The sequence below is a fragment of the Myotis davidii genome, unplaced genomic scaffold (genome assembly GCF_000327345.1).
Source record: "Myotis davidii unplaced genomic scaffold, ASM32734v1 scaffold581, whole genome shotgun sequence".
NCBI classification, from domain to species: domain Eukaryota; kingdom Metazoa; phylum Chordata; class Mammalia; order Chiroptera; family Vespertilionidae; genus Myotis; species Myotis davidii.
The window spans coordinates 690,255-708,309 of NW_006291426.1; the positions used below are offsets into that span (position 1 = coordinate 690,255).

Sequence of the window (18,055 nt, forward strand, 5' to 3'; positions counted from 1 at the left end):
AGCTTTGGGAGGTCCATACTTAGGGAGCAATAAGGAGAAAGAAGCCATGCACCTAATCGGCGGGTCCAAAAACAAGATGCTCAAACCTGGCTTTCCTGTAAAATAACCTATTACGGCATTTGTGCATGTGCATGGGTATATGTGCATGTGAGAGTGTGTGTGTGTATCTTTAATACCTCTGCCCATACCCCACCTCCACAGATTTTGGCATGAATTGACCTTGGTAAAGTCTGGGGATCAGCAGTTTTTTAAAAGCCAAAGTTGAAGCTAAATCAACCTCTTATGGTCAGTAAGGTGACTGATGTAGCCAAATGACCCATACAGCCACAGGAGAGATAAAAAAGTCACAGTGATAATTTCTAAGAGGAAAGAACAATAAATCCACTTTTTAAAGTGAGATGGATATATGCCTGCTGGGGAGAGAACTGTCACATGGTTTGCTATTCCTAGAAAGAGCTGCAATTAGCTGCCAACAGATGCATTATTTCATCAGTCCCGTAAATACTCAATAAAATTCTTCCTTTATGTCAGCCTTGGATGGGGAAGAGGGACAGGGGGCGGGAAATCTTTTGATGAAATGCAGTACTGAACTATCAAAATTTTCTTTTAAATAATTAAAATTAGCGTTAATCAAAATAAAATACTTTAGTAAAATCTTATTCTAAAATACCTCTAAAAGCCCTTGAAATGTTTCTTCTTAAAAGTAAATCAAATCATTTACACAATTTTTTACAAAGCTAATTTCCACTATTAACACTACAGCATATACAATTCCATTTCAAACCCAGTGGGGAGCCAAGACTGCACAGCAGAAAAGGTCGTAAATCAAGAATCCGGAGGCCTGGATTCCAGTGCTGGCAACAAATAAGCAGCTATGGGATCGTGGCTAAGTGTTGACTTTATCTCCCTAGGACTTGGTTTTCTCAGAAAACTTAGATGAACTGTAAGTCCCTCCCAATCTAAAAGTCTGGAATACCAGGATATGTCTTCATATTGCTGACTTTGTTACACTAGCAAATTAATGTGTTTACAGTTTAGGCAGCCTAAAATTAAGTCATTCTGGCAATTCTACTAATAAATTTAATCAGTTCCCAGCCACTATACATAAACTGAATGAGCAAAACAGTAAAAAAAAACAAAAACAAAAAACCCTTGAATATGGCCATTTCTTCTATCTGAGCTAGAGCTAGAGTCTTCCTTCCCCAACTATGCCATCCAGGCAATGGTTCCTGCCCCAAACTCCAGTCACTCTTTTTAAATGAGAAAATAGATGAAAAGCAGCTTTATGTTTTAGGCCATAATCTCATACCATTATTATTTTCTTAATATTTTTCTGTATGTTGAGTCATTTTAACTTAAATAAAAGTAATGTGGGTTTCTTTAGTAGGTTTCTTTGATAAGAGAGAAAGAGAGAGAGAGAGAGAGAGAGAGAGAGAAACCAACAGAGAGGGAAAGATGGAGAAACATCGATGTGAGGGAGAAACATCGATAAGTTGCCTCCCATACACACTCCGACCAGGGAACAAATCCCCAACCTGGGTAAGTGCCCTGACCAGGAATCAAACCCAAGACTGTTAGATGCACGGGCTGATGCTCAACAATCTGAGCCAAACCAGCCAGGGCAAAGCAATGTGTTTTTTAAAGGAACTTCATAAATAGAAAACAGTTTTGCTTGTCACAAATGGAAGAAAAATGTTAAATGGATATAAGAAAAAAAAGCAAAACAATTAAGTTTGAGCTAACTATTGCTGTCCAAAGAAGGCTTTAAGCATGAGGACCTTTTTTTCTATTAAAAAGAAAGCTGGCAGGTATCAAGCGAGATGTTTCAGAAATACTTGTACCAAACAGAGGCTTTCACCTGGCTATCAGTATTGAAAAAGAAAATGAATTTCTCACCATGTGATTCAATCCCATTCCACTTATCATCGAAAATCATTTTAAAAGCTACCAAGATCATGGCTCTGCGTGCATCTTACATTTTGGGAAACACAACAACAAATGGCTGCAACTGCACTGATGCTGACATGTGCTGTGATTCGTCTCCAGGAGGAAGGTTCTTATCCCGGATGGGCCTGGGCTCCTGCCACACAGTCACCTGGGGCTCCCACTATCTGAACTGCTCTTCCTCCTGTGTCCACTCTGTGGCAGAATTTAGGTCTCTGCTGAACATCCCCTCAGCAGAAAGGCTTGCTCTGACCTCGCCTAATAATATGCTAAGGCCTTCCTTACCACACACATACTGTTTTACTTCACAGCACTATCATCACCTGATGTACAGTCATGTGCTGTTTAATGATGGGATATATTCTGAGAAATGGGTTGTGGTGGTTTTGTCATTTCATGAACATCATAGAGTGCACTTATACAAACTTAGATGGCATATCTTACTACTCACGTAGGCTATATAGTACAGCCCATTTCTCCCAGGCTACAAACCTGTACAGCGTGTTATTGTACAAACAACATGAGATTTAATCAAGTACAAGAGAAAATTATGCAATCAAGAGATGTGGTAAACATGAGGTGCATGAACCTGCTGACAGTGTAGCACAGCATACTATTGTACGGCACAATTTTTTTAATTAGTAGAAAGATTACAGGCTAAAAGAATGAGAAAAGTACAGTAACATATTTATTATCACGTGTTATATACTGTACATAATTATATGTGCTATCCTTTTATAGAACAGGCAGCAGTAGGTTGACACCAGCATCACCACCAACACCTGAGTAATGTGTTGCTGCATGACATTATGACAGCTATGACAACACCGGCAATAGGAATTTTTCAGCTCCTTCATAAGCTTATGAAACCACCATCGTAAATGCAATCAGCCATTGATCAAAAGGCTGTTAAGTGGCACATGACTGTATTATTTATTCATCTGCTTGCTCTCTGTCCCCATTGAACTGTAGAGTATAGTGAGCTCATAAGAGTAGGGGCTTTGTTTATTATAATATCCCTAGCACCTAATGTCTGGCACATGGTCAATACTCATTTGCCGAACGAACAAATGAATCCCCTCAGTTGATCCGGAGGTCCTTCATGTGTCTTTTTTACCTAGTACCTGGCACCTCACTGGTCCTCAGGAAGATATGATAATCATGTCGAGGATACACAGAAATCTGTAGACTCTGCCCTTACCACAAGAAGGGGTCCCGCTGTGGATGTTTTCCCATCATTCCCTCTCTAGCACACACAATGCTATGAAGTAAACTCTACCCAGCTACAGAAGTACTTGGATAGACCACAAGCTAGATAAACTGAGTTCAACACTGAACTTATGCAGAGTATGGTCAAGACATGGTATGACTGGAAAATCCCAGGCTAGAAATCGAATAAATCTATACCAATGCCTAAAATGTTTGCCATTATTGCTCAGTAACTTCAGATGCATCCAAGTATATATGTGAGAGCCAGAGTGCATCTCGAGACAGTGACCAATGTAGCTATGTATACATGATCAGGCAACGTCAGCTCCACAAGGGACAGGCTGAGCCCTGGAGATGGTCAGTAGACAAAAAACAGGCCAGCCCTGCATCTCGTTCCAGTGAGGGCAGCCAAGGAGTCTGGGGCACGGGGTTCATGGCAAGGACCAGCTCAAGCTCAGGCAAGGTTGAAGCAAATGTCACCCCAGGACAGCCACTCCAGCAGGCTAAAGAACTGAGGCATTGGATGCTAACATAGGAGGCACAGAGCTGTGTTCCAAGATATCCTTGCCAGTGGCTAAGAGAATATGAAGCAGGACTCTAGCTTAGAGAAGAGGAAAATAACTCCCAAACCTAAAGGAAAACAGGGGTAAAGGCAGAGTTGCCAGGCTGACAGTTACATGAGAATCATGACAGAAACCCAGTCCCACAGCCAGGGCCAGCACAATGGAACAGGAAGTCTTGGGGCCCAGAAGTCACTCCTATCATCACTTAGGCTGTCCTACCAACAAGTGAGACTGGGGCTGCCCATACACCTCCTTTGTAGATCCAGATTAGCTCAGGCACTGGAGACGCTGCAGTGTAGACAGAGCCCATGAGACAGGCAGGCCCACGCAGCCTTTACCCAAATTCAGCATTATACGCATCTCCTAAATGACCTGACAGGTGCCCAGAGACGACTTTCAGCTGATCTAGTGTCTACTGGCCAGTAAGGGACACACTATCAAGTGTTCCTGCCACGGTGCCAAGCTGGATTACGTCATTTTACGGCCAGAATTCCTCTTTTAAAATACTTGAGTCCTTATACGGTGAGAAAAACACAAAATCAATTTTCTATTAACATCTTAGAGTTTTATTAACAGAGATAGGGGAACCAGTCATCTAGGCAGATTCTAAGAGAATCAAAGGTTTAATTCCAGAACATAAATAAAAAGAACTAAGTAGGATCACCAAATAAGGCCTTTGAGGCAGCTCAAAATTCAACTAATAAAAGGGAAACCAAGAATCTCTGAGAAGACCATAACAAGAAAACTTTTTAATAAAATAAAATCAGCTCATTGTTGGAGAAAGACTCACCTCTTGGCCAAGGAGAAAACCATTCTTTTCTATGCAAATTAGTTAATAATGACAACCAGAATTATTAGAAAAGGTCAGGAGAGGTTGATGTATATACATACATATACAAGCACCACATTTTCCTGCAGCCTAGTTCTTCAAAATTCAAAATGCCTTTACAAAAATTTAAATGGACTATTTAAAAGCTTATTAAAATTACTCTGTTACAACACTGAAGAAACACTGAGGTCCTAGGAAATAGGCCTCTGGGATCATTCACATTTTTATAGGGACATTAAATTGAAGGCACTTTAATTTTAATTTTTTTCTAAGACTGAAAAAAGATTTCAATTAAGTCCCAATTTAATTTTAGAACTAAAATACTGCCATCAAATTAATTCATTTAAACACAAAGTTAAAGGTCTCGAAAAGAGGAGGTTGTTAACTAACAACTCCTTTAAAATAATACATTTCCTCCATCCCTTACATATACATATAAAATTATGGCATAGTGAATTTTCTATAATGTACGTAGATTTTTAAAGTGACTATGAAATGGAAACCTACAAAGTGAAAAAGAAAATTATAAACTCCAAATTCAGGGTTATCAGTGAGTAGGGGTTGAGGATAAGCGAGAGTTGAAGAGGAGCACCCAGAAGTCCTCAAAGGCAATGGTAGTATCTTTTTTTAACAGTGATGGGGATAAGGATGTTCACTGCACCATTATTCTCCATACCTTATTTATATTTTGTAATCTTATTTAAAATGTTGAATAATTAACAATAATTATTTAGAAAGTGAGTTTATGTAACTGTCGCTGTAGGCAGTATATAGAGGCATATGTAAATCAAACTCTCTTCAGAATATTTTTTCAATAGTAGTGTGACTCAACAAGAAAACAAGAGTACTTAATTTGTGCAGTAGTCAACCTATCATCGCATTTGACCACTTCCACATAATTACACAAACATTTTTTTCTAAACTTCAACACAGACACACTAGATTTTTCCCACTCTACACTGTTTCCTTCTGTTTACTTAAACACACACACACACACACACACACACACACACACACACACAACTGTTTTTCCCTCAACTTCTCTGTAACTTTCACCATTTGTTTTTTAAAAATCTTAATTTTTTTCTTGTTCTCTGAATGAATCTGAAGAAATGACAATGAGGTCATACCTCTATTAAAAATATACAACAGTACTATTTACATCACCCAAAACGATTATAAAATTAAAGTAAATATTTTGGTTGGAACAGACTTTCAGTTTGCTGTTTTGCTGTTTTCAACTATGTGTTGCCAAGAGGAACCTCTACGTCAAATACCAGGAAAAGACACTGGATACCCTAATATTTTTTTAACATCTCCCCAATTCTATATTATTTGTTCTGCTTTCAATACAGTGGTAGAAATGTCTTAGATACTTTAATTAGGCTTTGCACCTAAAGTATTTAATTTGGTAAAGACAACCCAACTTGAGAATTCCTGTGGCCTTTAAAGGCCAGCTATTTTCAGTACTTCAAAAAGAATAAAATATACATTTGCCTGTAATTTGGTCATGCAAGGAAATGAAAATATTTTTTTTTACACTGGGATTTTACTAGGCCTTCCCAAGTTAACTGGTCATCTCATGGTGATCAGATATTCAGACATATGGCATTAATAAAAATAGAAAAATTAATCATGAGTATTTACTGAATGTGGTCTGGAAAAATCATTCAAAATATGAGGTCCACAAGGCAAAAACAATAAAAGTGGTCTTTTATTACTGGTGTTTGCTTTTTAGCCAGATATACTGCTATTTTAAAAACAATAACAAAGGCTAGGGACCACTGACTTGGAGAAATTCTGACTATTACTACTATTGAAAACTCCAGAGAATGTTGATTTCCTAACTGTTAAAAATTTACAAGTGAACTTTTAATTATTTTTTTTTGGCAGTTCAATTCTCTGCTCCTCAATTTTTGTAAACAGCATAAATCATGGGAGCTGTTAAGAAGAACAAGTATTTCATATCACATCTTCTTCCTGCTACAAGCCAGATCAATGGCACTAGGACTATTTCTATTTTCCATAGCTCCCAACTTGCTTAAAAAACAAAATGAGACCCTGCACTAACTACTACCCTTACAAGTTAATACTCCTGGTGTCTGAACACGGGTAAAAAGGATGACTTTAAATCAATAACCTTTAAACACAAATTAAGCCAGCCTTCCAAACAATCCCTTCTGGCCGTGTAGGCCAGGCAAGGGAGCAGGTGCAGGGCATGCCTTCCTAGAGGCTGCCTCCCCCTTCAGGAATCTGACCTTTTCCAGCAGGCAGCGCTGGCACCCCATGAAGCAGTTATCAGGCCGCCTAGCGCTGCTCTCCCGTCTGCACTTTCCACATGGCTCCTGATGCCATGGGCCGAGATATGGCCTGGCTCTCCGATGAGAACATGTCTCCCAAGTGACTTGCCAAGTTTCCCTGGAAGCATTTCTAAATATATTCTCTGAGCGTCCTCCTCACCCTCTCAATCATGGTTCATTCTCCTTTCCTTCCAAGCGCTTCCTCATGCCACCTCTTCATCCCATCCTTGTCACGCCATGTCTTCAGTCCAAACTCCTTACCCACTTTCGGGAGCTGCTGATCCCCTCCTAACCTAAAACCTCAACCTCAAATCCAAAGGCCATAGTTCAACAATTTGGGAGCTGGTCTGAAATTATTGTGTTGAGGCCTACCTGCAGGCAGCTCGGTTATGGCTTCTTCTCTTGCCTTCTCCAGCTTCTCCCTGACCCAAGGAAATTCTTGCAGGGAATCGAGGAATGCATCAAATGCTTTAGGACCTCTGGAAGGTAGGATATCCAGCAGCAGCATTGTTTTCCGGAGGCCTGTGGTTTGAGCTCTGATTTCTTGAAGGTGGTTTTCCGTCAAGACCCCTTCCTGGTAAAGATACTGAAGAACCAGTCCCTCCACCAGAACCTCTGCACCCAGCTCCAGGCGAAGGGAGCGAAGCACTTGCTTGTCTCTAGCCTCCATTTCCCCCTGGGGAGAGACAAAACTGAAGTTCAGGTGACAGGAGTGATGCGCCCTGAAAGCTACCGCCCTGCAATATAAGCTCCTTAAGGAAATGGACATCCATTCAACCCTAGCAGAGTGCCAGACCACGGTGCTGAACACGGGGCTGTGCTACTTAATTCACCTCGTTCATTTCAAGTGTTTCTGAACGTAATGAGATACACTGAGCATGCATCATCTGTTCTGTTCTTGCTTCCTACACAAGGGGGTCAATTCCTCCATCTATTATGAGATTTGGAAAAAAGTGGGCCAGAGACCCTGCTTTAAAAGCAACTTTTATTCCAGTATTATAGAGCGACGTCTCATTCAACATCGCGGAGAAGAAACAGTGGTTCTGTTCTAACATTGCCTTCTGCAGAGCTGCCCCGCCACTGCAGGAACTGCCCGTGTGCAAGTGCAGCTGCCCTTCCGCACGCCGGAGTTGGCAGGACCTGATCAGCCATGGGCTGGGGACCAGCAGGTACCATAAGCTGAAGGATCGCTTACTCCAGGCAGCGGTTCTCAACCTGTAGGTCGCGACCTCGTTGGCAGTCGGCGGTCGAGAGATCCTTCACAAGGGTCGCCCAACACCATCCTGCATATCAGATATTTACATTTTGATTCCTGACAGTAGCAACATTACAGTTATGAAGTAGCAACGAAAATAAATTTATGGTTGGGTCACATGAGGAACTGTATTTAAAGGGCCAGAAGGTTGAGAACCACTGCCTAGAGGAGAAAAGGCTTATGCACCATCACCTTCAAGAAAAACATGTAACGTGGGTACAAGGACACATATGTAATATCTTAATCAATAAAAAATATATTAAAAAAAAGAAAAACAAAAACACGTAAGGTTTGTGTCCCGTCTGCCGCAAAACGTATATGTAGTCAGAGATTCCATCCCTTCCCTCGAAGCATTCAGAGTCGCCCTCGCGACCCTGCCAGGACCACACGTGCAGGGGCCATTCAAGGGGATTTCTTTTTCTGTAAAAGAAACATGTCCACAGGCCGGTCCTGGTCCGCAGCCACGCGCGGTTGGGAGGCATGTTGCCAAGACCACTGCACAGAGAGCCGAGGGCTGTGGTATCGGTGGCGCGGACACCACAGAAGGGAACCGGGCGACCGGAGTCGGGGCAGGTGAGGGGGCGTGCGCTTCCGGCTGCGCCCGGCGGAACGTCTTTCAGTCCCAGTCTCGGCAGCTGACGCCCTGGGGCATCACGAACAGGGGGGCTGCGAGAGATTTTTCGGGGCAACCGGAGCCGCTAAAAAGAGAGGATTTGGAACAACCTTCAGAGCGGGGCCCCGGGCACTCCCATCGCCACCCTAACCGGCCTGGCTCGGGTCGCCGCGGGGCGGGGAGTCGCGCGGGGCCCGGGCCATGGAGAAAAGAGGGATATGGGCTCCTGATTTCCTGCTACTTACGTCTGCGAACACGTATCTTAAAAAATAAATAAATAAAACTGCCACCGGAATCCAGACTGTCAGGGAACCTGTACCATAAGCACCATCTTTATTGAAGGCGAAAACCGGTACCAGGAAGTGCGATCGCCATCTTTGTTGAGGGCAAACACAGGAAGTGTCGCAGCCATCTTTATTGTGGGCTCAAGTGTCGGGCTGAAGTCTCTTCCGACATGTTTGCTGTGGGTAAATAACATAGCCGCTTAGAGGGGTTATCTAAGAACAAAATAATTGGATAATTGCGGTTTTAGCACAGTAACTACTCTTCGGCCTTGCACACAATTGAAGTAATAGTCAGGTCTCATAAGTCATTTTGTCAGCGAGGCTCTCCAAGACCATTCTATTTAAAATCGCAACATCCATCTCCTGCACTCCCACCCCCTTTACCAACTTTATCTGTAGCACTCAAACATCTTACTGAAACTTATACTTAATCATTTATTTATCATCTGTTTCCCTCCAGATAAAATGCAAGGCCATTTCTTTATATCACAGGGTTCCCATAAAGCGTTTACAAGTCAATCAATCCGGATTCAGTGCAATAATCATCTTGCTACACTAGGCAGAAGGGGATTTGTCTGGGCTATCTGGGGACATTCACAATCATTGGGGAGGCTGGAGAAGGTCTAGCATCCAAGCATAACTCCCCAAATAACACTGACAAACTGGCTCATGGACACAATCAGGATGGTAGAATCAGGAAACTACTACCCCATAGTTCCAGTCTTCTCAACACTGACAGAGTAAGTGACTGCTGCAGAAAAACCAAGGTCTCCACAGCAGTATTTGCCAGCAGCATCAAAACAGAACCCGTATGTCTTATCTTTGATGCATGTGATCCGCATGCAGAGCATTAGTAAGTAAAGATATCTGGGACATGTAGTTTGAGTTTTCCAGCTTCTGAAGCACAGAAAGGTATGCAAAAAAGAGAGGGGCTGACACTGGGGGCAGGTCTGCTGAGCTCACCACATTTTAAATTTGGAAACCAAGACAAAATAAATGATCCAAATATAAAGAAATATAAGAATGTCAAATTAAGGGTCCGTCCTCAAATTTCTTTGTGACACGGGGCAGTCATTCAATAAACACATTTATTGATTCACTTTTCAATAAATCGGGTGGTATATACAGAAAGTTGTATGTACTGCTAAAAATTAGTTGACAGTATCAAAAAGAAACCCTTAATTATCATTAGCTCCATAGAGGTTTTCACAACCAACACCTCTAGAGAAAGTTGAAAATATCTTTGTAAGCAAATTAATGGAGATCAATTCTAAATCTCACTCCTCAAAACCTCCTAATTTTTGTAACCAGATTAAAGTATTATACCAATCTACCATTTTACATCGATGGCAGGTATTAGTTTTATAACTAGCATTTTACATATGTGAAGAATGTGGAGTCAAAGTGGCCAAGTGTCTTAGCCAAAATCTCACAGTTAATATATAGCAAAACCTGAATTCTAACCAGTTCTCCCTGGTTTCATGCTCTTTCCAGTATGCAGTACACCCCACAGCCTTGTATGGTGAAGAGTCTGTTGTTCTAATGACAGCCCAAAATATTGACAGATCATTCCAGTGCCACTTTCCACTCTATTACTCTTAAGTTCCAGGCATTCTCTTAACGCTTGCCCTCTTCTTTTGTTCTGGAATCACTATTCTTTCCTGAGCAAGATTTCCTTTGTGTGTGGATAGGCATTAGCAACATTCTCTGTCTTCATACAGGTAAAGTACAGACCTCTTGCAACACTGCCAATAGCTAAGGTTACTGGCTTTTGGGGGAGGAAAAGCATGTATTTTTTCCAACTGCAAAGTAAACTTTAGTAATTTTCAAACATACAGTAAAGTTCAAACAAATAGCACAAATGCACTCATATAAAAACTACCTAGCTTAAAACACTTCTTGATGACATGTTGCACTTGGAAAGGCTTTAGATCTTCTGATAACTAGAAGGAAACATTGATGATGACATCCAAGAGAACGCAAAGTGCCAGCAGTGAGTTCCATGAGAATTCATAGAACAGAAGAAAAGAGAATAAGAGACAACATGAGAAGAATTAGTGCAGGAGCTAAGGGGCATGGAGTCCTATGGTGAAAAACCTGAGAGGTTTGCATTAAAGATCTGGATTAAGTTCATAAGGTGAAGTCCTTGGCCATAAAAATCCTCTTCCTATGGAAAATTTAAATAAGCAGACATGCTGCTTCCTAAGCAACCAGGCTAGTTTTCTGATTGATTAGCCAGCTGCCATCAATCAGCCTATTGGGAGGACCACCAACCATTCTAGTATACAATGATACTTCGGAGCATCAACTAATGGTTCACCTTCATTTACATAAATATCTAAGGCCAGCAGGCCCAGAAGGAGTCCACAATAGATCAGAATCACTATCACAGGTGGCTACTCCTCCACTCTGTCCAGTCCCTCTCTGTCAACGGAACTTTGCACCCACAGAGGATTAAGCACCTGTTACCCAGTGGTAATCAATCCATTTTCAGGAAGGACAGATATTCATTTTTCTCTCTCCCCTACCATGTTTACTTGCATCAAGATATATCCATTGCAAGATTGCAAAAGAAAGTGTCAAAAAGCTAGAAGAGCAAGTGTCATATTTTTCTCTCTTTCAGTTTGGCCTTTGGCTTTGCAACCTTCAAAACAAAACCCAAAGGAATTGGATATTTTTGTTTTTTCCCACTTCATAGATGTGGAAATTAAGCTATGGAGAAAAACAGATTCATTTCAAGAATACTTGAAACAGATACAGAAATAGGATATGAATTAAGTCACAAAGAAACTTCAATAAATTCCAAAAAAATCAACATCATACAAACTATGTACTCTACCATTTTACAATGAAATGGGAAATTTTAACAAAAGAAAAGCTTTCACAAATCCCATAAGTTTGGAAACTAAATAAATCAGCTCTTAAACTCTTGAGAGAGAAAAAAAAAGTCACACATTTCTACTGGTACATCCATTTAGAAAATAGGATGGGGATTACTCAAAAAATTAAAAATAGAATTATCAGCCCTGACCGGTTTGGCTCAGTGGATAAAGCATCAATAAAATATATATTTTTTAAAAAATAGAATTATCAAATAACCCAGTAATCCCATTTCTGGGTGTAGATTGAAAGGAAATGAAATCAGTATTTCAAAGAGATATCTGCACACCATGTACATTACAGCAAATACACAGCACTGCAACCTAAGTGTCCATCAATGGATGAGTGAATATATATATATATATAATTCAGCCTTAAAAAGAAAAGGAAAGCACACCTATTAGAATTGCCAAAATCCAGAACTTTAACAACATCAAATGCTGATGAGGATATGAAGCAACGGGAACTCTCATTCATTGCTGGTGGGAATGCAAAATGGTACAGCCACATTGGAAGACAGTTTGGCAGGAAGAGGCCAGCATATAAGGAGAGATGATCTGCCTCCAGATGGGTAGGCTCAATATTGTAAAGATGTCAGTTCTCCTCCAATCAATCTATAACTTCAGTAAATTAGTCTCTAAATCCAAGAGGATTATTTATGAAACTAGATGACCAAGTTCATCTAGAAGAGAAGACAAGGAAGAAGAACCAAAACAATGATCAAAATAAATGACAAAGACAGGGAGCCTGCCTTTAATACCTCCCAGGTATTAAAGCAAACTGTGCATTCACAATAAGTAAAGCGAGGCCATCTGCACCTTTACTGCTCTCACAGCCAACGCTTGCCTGTGTCAGGCACTGCCAGGAACAGCTTTTTCTGTCCTGACCCATTTGATCCTCATGTGAATCCCACTTTACAGCTGCTATCATCCCCAGATATGGAAGCGGAAGCACCCAGGAGTGAAGTAACTGGTTCAGGCCCTAAGTGTTCTAAGCAGTTTACATCCAATATCTCACTTAAATCTTCACAACAACCCCATGCAATAGGCACTATTACTAATTCAGTCCAGCTATCATGCATTAATACTGTGTGAAATGGTATGCCATGGCAGTAAAGAAGAAGGTGGACTGAGCTTTAATGGGTCCAAGAATCATCAAGTGAAAACAGGTTATGGAATGAAGCATATATCACTTAAGAGAAATACAAGAAAATTGTATCCTGTGTACATGTGTGTTTAGGGATGTAAGTGCATAGAAAAGTATCTGGAAGGAAACCAAATGAGACCCAAGGTGTTAGCTCTGCAGAGAGAAGAGGGATGGGGACTTTTGCTCTTCATATATTTCAAGTACCTTTTCCTTCTTAAATAGTAAAACATAACACACAGAAAAGTGCCCAAAACTTAAGCACCCACATTAAAACTTGTTATCAAACGGAGACCTGTGTGACCTCCCCTACAGAAGCAGAGCACTGCCAACCCCCAGAAGCCACCTGCCTGCCCTTCCCAACCTTAACCAATTCCCTGCCCTCACCCTGACTGCCACATCCTACCTAAAAATTTTGATGTTTACCTCTTCGCATTTCTTTAATATCTATTAAAGATTATAAATATCAATCTAGTTTCATTTTGCCTGCTTCCAAACTTTATGTAAACATATGCATTCTGTTAGGCCTGGCTTCTCCCACTCAACTTTATGACTTACTCATTGTGTTGAGTCATTTATGCATCCTCATTGCTCTGTAGATTCTTACTCGATGCACTTAAATATGTTTTTATAATGAAACAAGAACAGGATGATGTAAAACAGGTCAAGGTGCCAGCAGATTTGCTGTCTGGTGAGAGCCCACTTCCTGGTTCATAGATGACCATCTTCTTCCTTTGTCTTTTCACAGTGAAGGTGCTAAGAAGCTCTTTGGAGTCTCTTTTTTAAAAAAAAAAATAAGGGCATTAATCTCATTTATGAGGGCTCTACCCTCATGACTAAATCAATTCCCAAAGACCCACTTCCCAATACAATCACGTTGAGGGTTAGGTTTCACCATAGGAGTTTGGGGGAGGGAGAGACACAAACATTCAGTCTATAAGGAAGCCCCAAACAGGAAATAATCCAAATGTCTATAATTAGGAGAATGAAAAAGTCTATGTCCATACAATGGAGCAATACTCAGCAATGAGAATGGCATGTTCACGTTGTTAATAATGTATCAAGCTGAATACTCAAGACATGCATTTTAATGTAAGTTATATCTCAATTTTTAAAAAACTATATGAATATATTACTTTAATTACAAAATTAATTGTAAATAAATAAAAACATACTAATTTTTTTTTTTTAAAAAAAGACAGTTTGGAAGTTTCTTACAAACATAACTATACTCTTATCATATAACCCAGCAATCATGCTCTTTAGTATTTATCTAAAGGAGATAAAAAGTTATGTACAAACAAAAGCCTGAACACAGATGTTTATATCAGCTTTATTCATAATTGCCAAATCTTGGAAGCAACCAAAATGTCCTTTAGTAGATGAACATATAAATATACTGTGGTACATCCAGACAATGGAATATTATTCATCCCTAAAAATAAATGAGCTATCAAGCATGAAAAGACATAGAGAAACTTTAAATGGATATTATTAAGCGAAAGAAGTCAATATGTACAATCCCAACTATCTGACATTCTGGAAAAAATAAAATTATGGAGACGGTAAAAAGATCAGTCATTGCCTGGTGGTTGAGGGGAAAGTTCAATAGAGGGAAGGGGTACAGAGGATTTTTTTAGGGCAGTGAAAATACTCTAGCCCTGGCCGGTTTGGCTCAGTGCATAGAGCGTCGGCCTGTGGACTGAAAGGTCCCAGGTTTGATTCTGGTCAAGGGCATGTACATTGGTTGCAGGCACATCCCCATTGGGAGGTGTGCAGGAGGCAGCTGATCGATGCTTCTCTCTCACTGATGTTTCTAACTCTTTATCCCTCTCCCTTCCTCTCTGTAATAAAATCAATAAAATATACTTAATACCTGAACAATTACAACTATTGGCCAAAGACGGAGCCATGGGAAAGGGGGAAAGGTGGATATGGCAGACCCGAAAACACAACTGCTCACGGGTGTCAGGGATTCTGGGCAAAAGTTTTGTTTTGTTTTTTTTGCAGGTATCAATTTCTATTCCAAAGGTTAGGGTGTTTCTTATCTCCATTCCAGGAAATAAGATTATGTAGCTTAAGCATGATTGTTCATAGTTAAAGTGATTAATTACTCACCTGGCACTTAGTTAAGGGGTTTTATTCCCTCCCTAACTCCAGAGAAAAATCCTCACCTGGGGAAATAACCTTTCTCGGGGAGGTGGTCCTGTTTAAAACACATAGCATTAAGAGGGGGAGCAAACATATGCCATATACACCAGGTCCCTTGAAACATAAGCTGTGCAGATGTTTCTTCCCTGCAGCGACTGTGTCAAGCAGCAAGGGTGGACCGGCTTCCGGCAACAAAAAGCATATGGGAAATCTCTATATCTTCCCCTCTATTTTGCTATGAACCTTAAGCTGCTCTTTAAAAAATGAAATACGAAGTCTTAACTAGCATCTATCCTGGAGAAGTGGCCTCTGGAGAGATGTGGCTTTTATATGATCCCACCCAGAGAGGGGAAGAAAAAGGGTGAAAGAGATAGAAACATCAATAATGAGAGGGAATCATGGATGGGCTGTGTCCTACAAGCCCCCTACTCAGGACCGAGCCAGCATTTCAGGTATGTGGCCTGACCAGGATTCCAACTGTGACCATAGACACAACCTGACCACAGAATTATTTGAATTGATGAAAAATGAAACTCCTTCCTCTATATGCTTACATAGATGACATGCAACATGTTGAGGAATGTTTGAGATAATTTTTCCAGAATTAATTTTGGAATCATTGCTCTTCAATGACCGTTACCTTAATTTACAATCCTATTCAGTGAGTAAGAGGACAGGTAATTCACCTCTTTCTAGGAAATGTGGGCTTTGATGGATTTATCATTCATTTTTAAATAAATTTTAAAAGATGAGTTTTATTTAGATTTTCCCTTTTCAACTTTCCGCACAGAGATTTTCTATTGACGCTGATATTGACAGAACTCCCAGAGGTGGGAGTTCTGAAACCTAATTAGCGAGGAGCTTCAGGGATCCTTATATCAAGGGAGATTCAAGCTACATCTTAAGCTTGCAGACTTTTGAGTTTCTGCTGTGGTGTTTGCATAACTGCGGCCTCATAAGTGGCCAAAGCCCTAGAAATGGCATTGCGTAACGGCCAAGACCAATGGCCCAAAGAAGACATTGTGATGTTACTGGACCTCATGAAGAATATTCTCCCACCCAATGACAACCACACATTCAAAACAACCCAGTCACATATGGACTGGGGAAAAGTAGCTTTTAAAGATTATTCTGGAGAAATGTGCAAACTCAAGTGGTTAGAGGTTTCTAGTAAGATAAGAAAGTATCGTACTTTGACAGACTTAGTCCTGGAAGCTAAGGAACATGTTAAAAATTCTTACAAAAGCAAAAAACTTAAGAAACATCCTGACATGCCCAAGCAGCCCCTGACTTCTTATCTCCGCTTCTTCAAGGAGAAGCGTCTCGAATATTCCCAAATGTACCCCAAACTCAACAACCAGGAGCTGACCAAGGTCATGTCTGAGAAATACAAGGAGCTCCCAGAGGAGATGAAACTGAAATATATTCAAGATTTCCAGAAGGAGAAACAGGAATATGGGGGGAAAATGGCTCAGTTCAGGAAAAACCACCCTGAACTAGTGCAGAACTCCAAGACATCTGTTGTCCCCAAAAGAAGCCCAAACCGAGCCCCCAAGAAATTTCAGAAACAAGGAAAAGAAGTGAAGTCTTCCTCAGAAAACAATTTTTCAGAGGAGATAAAATTCCATGGAGAGCCAGAGAAGCCCCCCATGAACGAATACCAGAAGTTCCACCAGGATATGTGGTCGAGTATGGAGCTGCAAGGCCTGCCCCTGAGGGAGCGCATGGTGGAGATTAGCAGACGCTGGCAGCGCATCCCAAAGAGCCAGAGGGAGCATTATAGGAAGCAGGCTGAGGAGCTGCAGAAACAGTACAAGGTGGACCTGGAGCACTGGCTCAAGAATCTGTCTCCTGAAGAGTATGCTGCCTACAGAGAGAGAACCTCTGGAAAGCGGAAGAACATGAACATGCGTGGAGGTCCAGACCCCAAGATCATCAGGACAGATGTGCAATCTTCATCAGCAAGGTCTCTGCAAAGAGAGCTTGCACAGAACCAGGGGCCACAGGCTCCAGGGACAGAGTCATCAGAGACCAATGGGGACTGTTTTCATTCCTCGCGTGGATCTGAAGAAAAGGAGGAACATGAGGAAAATGCAGAAAGCTGCAGCTCCTCAGATTCCAGCAGTAGCAATGAAGATGATAGCAGCTCCAGCTCGTCTTCCTCGGGGGACACCTCTGACTCAGACTCCAATTGAGCTTTGTTCATTCCTAGATGGTGGGACAGAGAACTTCCCAACAGAAGTCTTTGGCATCTATGTAAATTGAAGGGCTCCTCTCCCTGTCCCTTTTTATTGCTTTGCCTCTTCCTTTCCCTTCCTCCTCCTCAATACAGAGTAGGACAGGTTGGGAAGCAGGGAATTGGGACAGAACTCTCAATATCAGGTCCACACACCTGGGAAGAGAGGTTCCTGCTGGGAAAAGAAATAGAACTGTGAACCTGTATTTGGTCACCCTACACCATCAGTATCACTCCCCCTAGGATATCCATGCAATGAAGGATCTTGAAACAAATGGTGAGATGATTGGACAGCTGTGAGGAGCACACTTCACTAGACTGAGTCTGAAGAAAGAAGTTTTGCTTTTCTCATTTTCTGTCTGCCAGAAGTGGTCTAGGGTCCACTATAAGCTTGTGACTCCTACATTCTCTGCAAGAACTGTACCTCTGGACTCTTATACTACATCTGCTGTGAGAAAGGAGTTGGCCATTCTTAATGTGAGAGTGGGCAGCATTATGTAGCAGGTAATATTTATACATGTGTATTTAACTCTGACATCTCTATGAGACTTTCTTACTAATTTCAAATAAAATTTGAGGGCCTCTATGGGGAAAAAAAAAGTCTTAACTAAAAAGCAAAACAAAAAGAAAAACCTGTCATACACTACA

General features: G+C 41.0%; 2 protein-coding genes across 3 annotated transcripts in view; one reads left to right on the forward strand and one right to left on the reverse strand.

Moving 5' to 3' along the window:
* Nucleotides 1-9,113, reverse strand: part of CRADD (CASP2 and RIPK1 domain containing adaptor with death domain) — a 185,798-nt gene extending 176,685 nt beyond the window's left edge. Inside the window, exons 1-2 of one of the 2 annotated variants that reach the window (XM_006764638.2) lie at nt 8,959-9,113; nt 7,218-7,521 (exon numbers count right to left, since the gene is read on the reverse strand). In XM_006764638.2, the coding sequence (XP_006764701.1) occupies nt 7,218-7,515 (298 nt within the window). In that variant the 5' untranslated portion in view covers nt 7,516-7,521; nt 8,959-9,113. Of the gene's footprint in view, nt 1-7,217; nt 7,522-8,292; nt 8,309-8,958 lie in introns of those variants that run through there. The other variant, XM_006764639.2, reaches the window with a different exon arrangement.
* Nucleotides 9,114-16,148: 7,035 nt separating this feature from the next.
* Nucleotides 16,149-17,366, forward strand: LOC102769319 (upstream-binding factor 1-like protein 1). The gene has a single exon (XM_006764649.1). It carries the CDS (start codon nt 16,149-16,151, stop codon nt 17,364-17,366), a length of 1,218 nt encoding a protein of 405 aa, XP_006764712.1.
* Nucleotides 17,367-18,055: the final 689 nt, after the last annotated feature.

Bases quoted from the DNA above. Each gene is read 5' to 3' on its own strand.
- LOC102769319 (XM_006764649.1), top strand. From the start codon at position 16,149: ATGGCATTGCGTAACGGCCAAGACCAATGGCCCAAAGAAGACATTGTG.